The sequence below is a fragment of the Rhipicephalus microplus genome, unplaced genomic scaffold, assembly GCF_043290135.1.
Source record: "Rhipicephalus microplus isolate Deutch F79 unplaced genomic scaffold, USDA_Rmic scaffold_23, whole genome shotgun sequence".
Taxonomy (NCBI): domain Eukaryota; kingdom Metazoa; phylum Arthropoda; class Arachnida; order Ixodida; family Ixodidae; genus Rhipicephalus; species Rhipicephalus microplus.
In genome coordinates, this window is record NW_027464596.1 from 4,740,684 (window position 1) to 4,751,917 (window position 11,234).

Here is an 11,234-nt window from a genome sequence, read left to right on the forward strand (position 1 = left end):
CCCCGCCCCTTCCCCCCTCAGTGAACATTAGTGAAAAAAAGAAGTGCTACTTGGTTCCCACCTAAACGATAAGTAATTTTTCTCAGCTATTGTAAATACTATGCATAGAAGGTTAGAAGGTTCGTCCTTACTACCCCAAGCATTACTTTTGACCGGGGTTTTATTGGAAACACTGCTGAATACCAACATCCTGTCATATTTTGCAATGGCGTCATTTGAAGCCAGTCAGGGTGGCAGCCCTCTGGGTGAATCAGGGTTGACGCACAGCGAAATTTGTCATGGTGGAACTTGACAAGGCCCGAAATAGTACCCTTGAGCAGCAATGCCCGTATCCATGATGAAATTGACAAGAACATTTGAGTCTTCACATAAGTAGGACTGATATGTATAAGATGGATAACTAGAAAAGAAAAGAAAAATTTAAGGCAGCTTTGCACCGGTGGTACCCAGCCTGAAGTGAGTGCGGAGCTGAGCAGCCTTCTTTGTTTATCCTTGGTTTCCTTTTCATATCCTCCTTTTTACCTTTCTTTTCCTCTTTTCCAGTTTTTTGTCATTCTATCTCTGTTCATCTCCACTTTTTCTTCCTCTACTTCTCTCTCTATTTTGAGCTTTCTGCACCCCCTTTTTTTTCTGCTTGAATACGTGGCTTTACTGCATTACGCTAAGCAACAATAGCACACAACATCCCAGGCTCCTAAAGTGCTCCGCACTTTAAAAACAGCAATGAAAATACCCGAGCCTGTATCTAGCCAGGCCAGATGATAATGATGTGTTGTTTTAGAATCATATGACAAAGAAGAAAAAAACTAGTTGACCACATGAACACAAACACATGAACACAAGCACCACTTGTGTTCATGCGATAAAACAGTCATTTTGTTTTCATTGTCACACTGTTTTAAAACCACGTTTGAGTTTTCCCTTTAATACTTGTGCCACAAATGTGCATCTGTATGGGAAAGTGAGCAATCTCTAACGATTGAGAGGTGCTCGATATCGCGAAAATGAGAGAGCACCATTGGATGGACTGTTTGCGCGAATTCTATGTGGGATGGCTGTGGGCAAGGCCTATATATTTTTTTATAGCAGAGTATAACGTTGTGGAAGTGGCCATTAGAAAGATGTTGAGAAAGCAAGAAAAAGGTGAAGAGGGCACATGTGATATATGTGCTGTGGCTTACCTGAAGCTGCATCTGGGCCGGGCATAGCTGGAAGCCGTGGACACTGTTGTTTGGTAGACCACGGCTTATGGCCAGAAACAACAGGGTCGTTTTGGGCCAGGAATAGCATCCATCTCCCCGCAAGGGTGATGACACACAACCTACAGACTATAGTGAAGAACGTACATTGTTTAACTTTGTTCAGGTACTAGTGTTTTGAGAGAATGTTTCACCATAGAAAATTACTTTAAAGTTATGTAGGAACATTCAAGCAAAAGTGTCAACACACTCCCACTGTATAGATATAACTTTTTTATTCAGGCTGTCAGCCTCTTCCTCACTTGTGAAAAATTGAAAGGAAAATTAAATCGGGTGCTGGAGTTCCCCATCTGTATCTTGGGAATAGGTAGATCCTGGTATTTTAAAAAATGAACCACAGAAATATTGTTCACATTATAGTAGTACATTCTGAGAGTCCCAGATTTACGAACTTCGCATTTTGGTGCTAATGATTATTTTCAATTTTAAGAAATGTTACTATAAAATGTGCCCAGAATTGTAAATAACAGCAGTTGTTCTTTTCAGAGTGACCAGAATTTAATTAAGATACTGATGCACAAAAAAGAAGCAACAACAGTGGAAGGGCCAAGCAGACAAGCGTAAACTTGAAATTCGAGTTCATTCTAAAAAATCATGCAACCTTCATCGTTAACGAGTAAGGCATCGACAGTAATCTTGCAATGCACAGAGTTTCCTATAGTTACCTAGAGGGAACTCTGGTGCCATGATCATTCAGCGACCATGAGAATGAAGGGTAGTACACGAAATTGCCTAGTCATTGTACTTGTGGGCCTCGAATCGCACATGTGGCTTTGTTTATTGCTGTGTTATGATTTTTTTTTTTCAAATAAATGAATGAATTCCTTTGAACTCATAAGGCAATTGGAATTAGTGAGCCTAAAAGGTCAAGGGGGTATAGTATAAATGCTGAACTTTTGCTGAAGTTCATCTTGCGGCAAAACAAGTTCAGGCCCTACGGAGCCGAAAGAACAGACTAGATGAATCTGTGTACTACCCATCGTTTCCATGCTGGCTGAAGTGCCGTTCATTGCAGTTCCCATGGACACTAATGCTAGAGTTGCCCCTTGTGTCTTTATAGAAAACTGTATATTGCAATGGGCTCTGGAGACGTCTTTATTAGCATTATTCTTACAATAATGACTTTTCTTTGTTTATCGTGGATAGTTCATCAAACATACTTTGTCGAAAATTGTTAGTTAAGCTAGCAATTTTGAACATTCAAGAATGCATATACCATTTTTGGTTGCCTCTTTATCTTCAAGAATTAAAGTGGCTTGCTTTTCGAGAAAAATAACTTTAAACGTAAACATTTTGACAGCAATCTGTCTGGCTGGGTAGAAAAGTTTAGAAAATTGAAATTGCTCCAGCCACAGTTCAAATAGAGCACGACGTTTCGAGACCGACTCGGTCCCTTCCTCAGGGGGTGACTGTCTTGGTCATGGAAGTGTCGTCGCGTCGTGTTCTCTCACCACGGCTCCGGCTTTCCCTTTCCACCACGTTTCGGAGACCGTGAACGTACACCGAAGGCATTGTTCCCAGCGAGCGGTTCACGTTGGCAGGCGTATGCTGAATGTGCCAAGACTCGAGCAAGAGCCTCTTTCCCAAATTCCGTTCTGTTTCAATAACAGAAGCGCCGTCTAAGTCAATTTTATGGTCGTGCTTCTCGCAGTGCTCCGCCAGAGCGCTACGTTGCACTTCCATCTTCCTGACGTCGTTCTTGTGTTGGCGCATTCTTTCCGGGAAACACTTGCTCTCGCCTATGTAGCAGGCTGGACACCCAGAACACGACACTTTGTAGACAACGCCCGGGTGTAGCTCCCTCGGAGGTCGGTCTTTCGGCCGCGGTAGCAAGCGAGCGAGCGTCGAAACAGGTTTATGGATTACCGTGACCCCGGCTTTTCCTAGGATTCGCGAGAGCTGTTCACTTATGCCCGGCACATATGGAATGGCGACGCGGTTGTTTGGCGTCCTCGTTTCTCTCGTGTGCGGTGGTGTGGCCAGGGCGGAAAGGGGGTCGGGCGGTGTGTCGCTTGCAGGTGTCTTTCCGCGGTGCGGAAAGACACCAGCTCTCGCGAATCCTAGGAAAAGCCGGGATTCTCACAGCAGACAATTGAAGCACAGCCCAACCCTTAAAACAATGCAGTGGCTGCAGTTAATTATCCCTCCAGAATTCTGCATGTGTCTTCCATGAAGATTTATGGAGTACTAAGAAATACTTGCAATATTACTAGACCCATAAGCTCAGTACACGCTACTTCAGTGAGAAGCGAAGAGTGTAAATTTAAGGGCTAGTTTTCCATGTACGACACAGTATTAATGAGAACTAACAGACAATAATGCCACATAAACCATAGGGGATGTTATTAGAAGTAATTATAATGTCAATGTGAAGAAAAGTGGACAAAAAGATAAGTTACCACCAGCAAAATCGGAATCTGCGACCTTTCAATAACGTGTCTGATGCTCTACCCCTGAGCGACGGCGGCGGCCATCCCCACATCCACTTTATCGGGTATATATGTGCATTTACACACGGCAGCGTCAGTCAGCACCACATGTTGCCATCCCGGCGAGTGTGGAGCACGCTTGCACGCTATGCGATGCCTGTTTGGCATCGCATAGTACGTGATGCTATTACGAGATGGCAGCCGACCTAGGATACCACCTCGAGTCATCAAGTCTGCCAGAACGAGACTCGCGCTATGAATGAGGTTCTTGCAGCTTCTTGAAGTGCAATCAGATGAATTAAAACACAGAAAAATGTCACTTGGGGCACCTACAAAAGCAGTGTATATCCCTTAATTTCTGTAGGAACATTACGATGCCTGGGAGCATAGAATTTGCAGGCAAGCAAAAGTTACTTTATACTTTCCAGAAATTTTAAAAAATCAGCGGACCTGAGGAGATGGCAGTTTCTTTGGCACAACAAAGTACTGCCCAAAGCCCATCAGAACATGGGTCACGGTTTGGAATTACTAGTGTTCTGGTACTACAGCAGTATCTTGACAAATGGAACTGATGTTTAAATGGAACGACTGCTTCAAACTTAGCTGGTTTTGTTTCTCAGTGAGGCACCCCTACAAAAATTTCTCAGCAAACAAAACTCCTGCTGCACAAAATGGGAACAACTCAATGCAAGGCAAATAATTCAGTGTCAGGAAGTGTTAATTTGGAGCTAATTTATTTAAAAGAGAAAATTTTACTAACACAATGAGGTGCAGAACTATATTTATACGGAATAATCAAACTAAACCCACATGGTTTTGCAATCATGCTGCCAACCATATGCATTAACATGTGGGTTTCTTGCCCCGCCACGGTGGTCTAGTGGCTAAGGTACTCGGCTGCTGACCCGCAGGTCGCGGGATCAAATCCCGGCTGTGGCGGCTGCATTTCCGATGGAGGCGGAAATGTTGTAGGCCCGTGTACTCAGATTTGGGTGCACGTTAAAGAACCCCAGGTGGTCAAAATTTCCGGAGCCCTCCACTACGGCGTCTCTCATAATCAAATGGTGGTTTTGGGACGTTAAACCCCACAAATCAATCAATCAACATGTGGGTTTCTTTTATCCAATGCAAATGATGTTTTGCACCCACAGGTTATGTGTCAAGGGGAAACCTTCTATTGAATCTAGTTCTTTCCACGCTTGAATTCTTTGCCTCGTGCTGAATTGCAAGTATTTTGCACAGTGATGAACCAACTAGCCAGACAGAATGTTTTGATATGTAGCTCCCAGTCACCGAATTTGCATGGTTTTGGAAAGAAATAGAGTCATCCGTGCACTTGGGGGCACTTCATCAACAATATCAGTAGAAGTGTGACAACAAATGTCACACCAGCTGATAAAACAACGCCCATAGTTGAGGGGTGTATTAAATATAAATATTTTTTGAACACCATATATCAGAGAACCCTATATTCTGGGGATTAAATTCTAAAACTGCAGTACAATTATGTAACGAGAGACTTGAGATTACATGAGACTTCATTAGACTGTTTAACATCAAAGGCAGGCCTTTGATAAATGTTCGAAGCCTGTATATACCTGGCGCAGATTAAGGGTCCTTCTCATTACAGTAGCACTTGTGGGAGACATTTCAGCTGCAGTGGTAATGGTGCCACGAAGCTGTGCTACATTCAAAGGTCTCCGAGGCAAATGTTGAAGGTCCCGTGACAAGCTGTAGGTCTGGGTAAAAGGTTACGGAGAGAAAGCTGATACTTTGCTTTACGAGCACCTCACATCAGAGTGTCACCAAAGACACAACTGGTGAGCAGTTTGTATGGTTGCAAAATCCCTAGGCTTCATGTTGTCCTGCTTATATTCGGCAGCATTCTGCCCTTAAAGGGGCCTTGCAGCGCTGAGTATGCCACCGATCGGTAGTCGAGGCTCCCGAGAGCTTGCATGCCAAATATTATAGGGCGGCATGCAACCTGTAAGTTCCAATAAATTTTCAAACTCGGCTCAAACTTGCTTTCTCCTCTAACGACACAAATGATGCTACAAGTTCAAAATCACTACGTCTCAGGTCTAGTATCAGCTGATTTGAGTCTGGGGTGCTCGGTCATTATTGGTGGTGCGCAGGAGGGCGTGACTTGTCTGTGGATGTGTGTGCGATTTCAATGAAAAGCCGCAAAGACAAAGGAAAAAGTGTTCAAGGTCATGAGGCACATGTGACACATTTTCTTCTCCCCATGCCATCCCTCCCTGCTTAGCTTCCAACACTTTCGTCAGGACCAGAGAAGAGAGAATGCAATCGCAGCACACAACAGGCCTTTGCAACTCCCCAGTCACCCATTAAGGGTCGTGGAGTGGGCCACACAGGTCGCTGCCAACCATGGGTAGGTGGCCATCTAACACGTAATCGTCTGCAGTTGCTTTTTGATGAAATAAACTTTTTTCATCCATCCATCATGCAACTCCCCCAATACTGGATGGATTATGAAAATTTTGCAGCGCTGAATTCGTGAGGCAATGAGCTCTTTTAGTGAATAGATTCCATGGTTACTTGCGAGAGTGTTGCAGGGTCCCTTGAAGTGCCGTAAATGATATTTAGTGCATGTAACTAGCATTTTAGAGCACAGGGTTGGGCTAGTTGGTATGTATTACCACAGGACATGACTAATCAACACACACAAAAAAAAACAGCAAGAAATAAGGTGAAGCCCACGAGCAGTTTGAAAACCACTAAAGAAAATTTTTGCAAGATGAGAGCTGGTACTTGCAGTAGCTCAAACTACAGCATTTTTAAAGATCACAAATGCTGCTTGGAAAGCAAGTGCAGCATGTCTGAAGGCATTCACATTTGTCTTTTATAGTGAAACCATGCATATGCAAATGCCAGATGACACGAGACTATATAATGGGTTGGGATTGTGCAAGTACGAAGCAACATCTATGCCCTTTAGTTTGTTACGATGTGCCGGTCAAAATAAAAGCAATGCATTTCATCATGTTGTATTGCATCACCACGACAACTCATTGATAATTGCTGGAGTGTTCATACACCAAAACCACGATATAACTATGAGGCATGCCATAGTGGGTAACTGCAAATTAATTTCGACTACCTGGGTCTTTTTTTACCTTGAGCATAATTTTTTAACACAGGTGTTCTTTGCACTTGGCCCCGTCAAACTACAGCATGATATGCATTGAGGGGAAGCTGCCCTTGGAAGTAGCATTACTGAAAGTTGTTTCAGCTAATTATAACCAATGACTGCAGTAAGTGCAGTCTCATTTTCCAGTGACTGCAGTAAGATGTAAGCAGTGCTGCAGTTTCAGTCACCAGAATGGCATTCTCCCTAGTACCCTGCTTGACTGACTCTGTAGCAGAAAAAAGCAGTGATCTACAGTTTGCTAGTCACATACACTGTACTCACACACAAGAGCCATTCATCAATTCATTTCCTCTTCATTTCCAGATTAGAACCAAATAGTCATTCTAGGCGGTCTCCTCGGCTAAAAGCTGTAGTAAAACTGTAGTTTGACTGGGACCCAGGAGACTATTTGCAAGGGGTGCAATTTTGCAAAGCACCTCTTTGTAAAAAGGAACACTGCAAATTTTAGTGGAGGAAAGAGTTAACCGATACTACAAGTTATGTCTAGTGTCATCATCAATGCCTTATGTTGAAAACTGAGAGTAGTCAGTTTTCTGTGCAGTGCCTTTGCAAGAAAACAAGGAACTCCACTTATTCTCTCGTTTTTCATTTGTAGGTATATGGCAAACTTATCCTCGGGACAGACGGCTTTGATACCGAGGATTCTATTTCGTGGTAGCAAGAAATACATACCAGAGTGCAATGTGCACAGGTGATTCAAGCATACTTTAATAGACTCAAAGCCTGCAACTTTTGTTCAGGACAAAAACATGCTCGAAGTGGTGAAAGAGCAGCGCTTCTTTTTACATAACTTAGTTCATGAAAGATTTCCAAAACTAGAAATTCTTTTATATCCCTTTTGTATGAGGAAATGACATTCACATAAGAAGACTCAATTGCATAATGGCATATTTTCTGTAACAAGCAAAATTATGCTACTGTGTAGAAAAAAAAAACTAGCCACTTTAGCCAACAATCCAAATGAAATAAAATCTTAGCAGTGAAATCTTTCACATGGACTAGATTGCTTTTGCATTCTGAACAGCACAAGTGATGCAAACAAGAAAAGACAGATATATGAAGATATGGTGCATAGTTATTTGAATATTTTGTGCTCTCTGGTGCTGTTCAAAAGCAAACTGCCATTCACTCATATTTATTACTGGAATCCTCCCAATTAGTCTACAGAGTGTTTGCAATAAAACACTAGCTTTTATTTTTTTGAGGACATATATTACGAAAAATTTCAGGCATGAAAATGTCTCTGAAAAAGTTGCATTGCAATAAAGCATGCACGTGACCCTTCCAAACAATTTTTTCTTGCATAGACAATATACACAAGACTTGTCTATAGATTATCGACACTTAGGATAGCCAAAATGCTTTGAATGCATGCTGGCTTTCAGTGAGGATAATAGCACCTACCAAAAATGTTAACAATACAATGAGTGAGGTAGGAAAATACTTTGGGATACTTCAGCTCCAAAAAAGAAACCAAAGACTACAATCGTGTGAAGCTCAACACGAAAAAATAACACAGGAACACTAAGCACTGCTTAGTTAGAGAATACAGAAATGGAAAAAAATAATAATAAATGGGGACAAGGAGCCCATCACAGATAAATGCAAGCATTCACCACTGACACATCAAATGGCAAAGCATGAATTATATTTCACAGATCACAGCCTCATTGCACAGAAATGGACAGACATTCCTAAGTGATCATTTTTCTGCAGGCTCATCATGCGTAAAGTGGTGGCACATACAATCTAACTGGCACCTGCCAACACAGTGGCTTCAAATGTTTTGAAAAGGCGCATTCTTCTTGGTGCACACTGGATATCTGCACGCATTTGCTCGAAACCTTATTATAGCAGTCTCGGTCACAAAGCTTATATAAACGCAAGCACAAATAAAAAGCATAAATGCAGCAGGAAATGAGAACTTCAGCTTTAGACGACTAAGGTCCCGCTGCATGAGCGCCGAAGCTTACCTCTTCTTCTGCCTCTTCTTCTTTTTCCCCTTTTTTGGTTTGTGCGTGCGCAAGCGAGACGTTCCCTTGCTCGTCGACTCTTTGGTCGCATGTGCGGCCGCTGCTTCTTCGCCGAACACGTTCATTGCTTCCGACTGTGAACCCGCGTCTTCAGAAGATGACTCACTCGCTGCCTGCGCGGACTGAGAACTCTCGACGCGTTCGCCACCAGCAAGGACGCCAAGCCGATGTCCCACTTCACTGGAAGTTCCAGGCGTCACTGCATCGTAGGCCAGGTCCATGGGCTCCGATGGCGACTCGGCGATTGACACACTCGCTGCTAGCGCCGACAGGGAATCGTCGACGGACACAGCGTCACCTCCAGCGAAGGCGTCACGCAGCGGTTCTTCTCTTTGCGATCTAACGAGTGTCGACGCCACACCCGTCACCTGCGACTGCAACTTGGCAGCCGATACACTCGCTTCCGGCAAAGACGAAGAACCCTCGGCGAAGACCTGGTCGCCGTCAGCGGTGACGTCGCGCAGAGCTCCTGCTTCGCCCGAACTGTCGAGCGCCGCTTGGTCGCGGGTCACATCCATTGCTTCCGACTCGGCGACCGACTCACTCGCTGCTGGAGGGGTCCTCTGGGAAGACTCGACGTTGTGCGCTCCAACAGGCGCCTCGACACGGGATGCGTCTCCTGGCTGTGCATCCGCGACTTCAACTGCTAGCGCTGCTGGGACGACGTTGTCGTTACCACATTCAGAGTCTCGGTGGCCGACACGAGCGCAGAGGCCACACTGCGGAGCATGACAGTTTTTTCGCAAGTGCCCCTTTCGGGAGCATCGCAGGCACGTCGGGGTGCCGCCCACAACGACGGCTAGAGACGCCATGCCGTCCTTGAAGCTAATCTTGTGCGGAAAGTTGTCCACAGACAGGCCCTCCTTGAGCGTTAAACTCACGAGCAATGTCCTCAGCTGTTCACTGGGCTTCGGTTCTCGCTCCATTGGAGGGACTCGGCCGAAGCGCCTGAGCTTCTTGCGGATGCACTTGACGGTCACGTCATGCGGCACCCAGTGAAGAACAACGTGGATGTATTTACCATACGGGTCGATGACGAAGCACCGCCTATTTTTCACTACAAGTTCCCGAGCCTCTAGGAGCCGCAACCGATCCTCGGTCTTTTTGAAGCTCACCTCCCAGAAGTGGTTCCTCAGGAGCGACCCGCATGATCTGAGATTTTCCATGATCTCGAGACGTTCAAATTCCTTTTTAAAATCCCTAAATCTGTACGGCCGGCCTTCCGGGTCGCAGTGAAGGTAAACAGTGTTGAGTGCGTCCAGCGGAGCCGGTAGAGATGGTACGAAAAATCTGTATTCACCAAAACGTGCAGCGTAAACATTGCCGTAAGCACGAAACTGATCGTACGGCGCCATCTTGGAATATCCCGCCGGAGTGACGGTGATGGTGATAATGAAGCTATAAAATCCCGCTATGCCAGCGGTGGCGCGAGACTCACTAGCGATGCAAGTGATATGCTCTGTAATATTTGGTAATATGACTTCCGAAGATGTTCCACGAACAATGTATCCCTGGCAGCCAAGACCCGGTCACAGCAACAACCATTGGACAAATTAAGTTCATTCAACTGAGCTCAACTTGCTTGAAAAATTACACCAATTCGCATATTTCATGGAGGCATAGCTAAGGATGCACGCCCCTATGCGAAGGGCATATTAGCGGCCTCGTTGATTCAACCCCGTTGATTCGGAAAATTGCCCACTTCGATAGTGTTATTTGTCGTGGTCTGGGCAAGCTATATGCATTGTTTACTGGCATCCATAAATTTAGACGCTGAACACTTGCGTGTTTTGCTCAGATTTATCCAACTTAAATCAGACACTCTTGCGGCGCCCTGCGTAACAGGTCAGTGAAGACGCTTCAATGCATCCAAGTCGCACGTACGAAACACAAAACCTCTACAAAACGTCTTGAAATGGGCACAAACGGCTATAGACGTCTTGGTTTTTGAGAAGACCTAAAGTAGATGCGTTTGAAAAAATACGTTAGGCGCCTGGAATATTGTCTCTTGAGACTTTCGACTTGCATTTAGGTGACTATTTGTCATGAAGTACATCATGGTAAATAACTTCATAACGTCTACGCCAAGACGTCATTTAGATGTTTTTTCCAAACAGTGTTCTAGAAGGGGGTAGTGCATAGAGTTTCCTACAATAATATTGTATGATATCTATGGGGTAGTGGGATCACGGGAGTGCGCAAGTGGGACATCTGACGTAGACGCCGCGAGACAGCGAAACAAGCGCGCGGGCTTCACAGAACGCGAAACGCGGAGCCTCAGCAATGCGGAGAAAGCTGTGTGCGCTTGGTGCTTCACCGAAAAAAGGAAGCGCGGAGTTAT

The 11,234-nt window shown here is 44.7% G+C and overlaps 1 protein-coding gene across 1 annotated transcript; it reads right to left on the reverse strand.

Annotated features, from left to right (window-relative positions):
* Window positions 1-10,255, reverse strand: LOC142786378 (uncharacterized). The gene is made up of 2 exons (XM_075884040.1): window positions 8,834-10,255; window positions 1-1,328 (listed from the first exon to the last, which is right to left on the reverse strand). Exons 1-2 carry the CDS (start codon window positions 10,246-10,248, stop codon window positions 1,322-1,324), a joined length of 1,422 nt encoding a protein of 473 aa, XP_075740155.1. The 5' UTR covers window positions 10,249-10,255; the 3' UTR covers window positions 1-1,321.
* Window positions 10,256-11,234: the final 979 nt, after the last annotated feature.

Coding starts and splice junctions, on each gene's coding strand:
- LOC142786378 (XM_075884040.1), bottom strand. CDS start 10,248: ATGGCGCCGTACGATCAGTTTCGTGCTTACGGCAATGTTTACGCTGCA.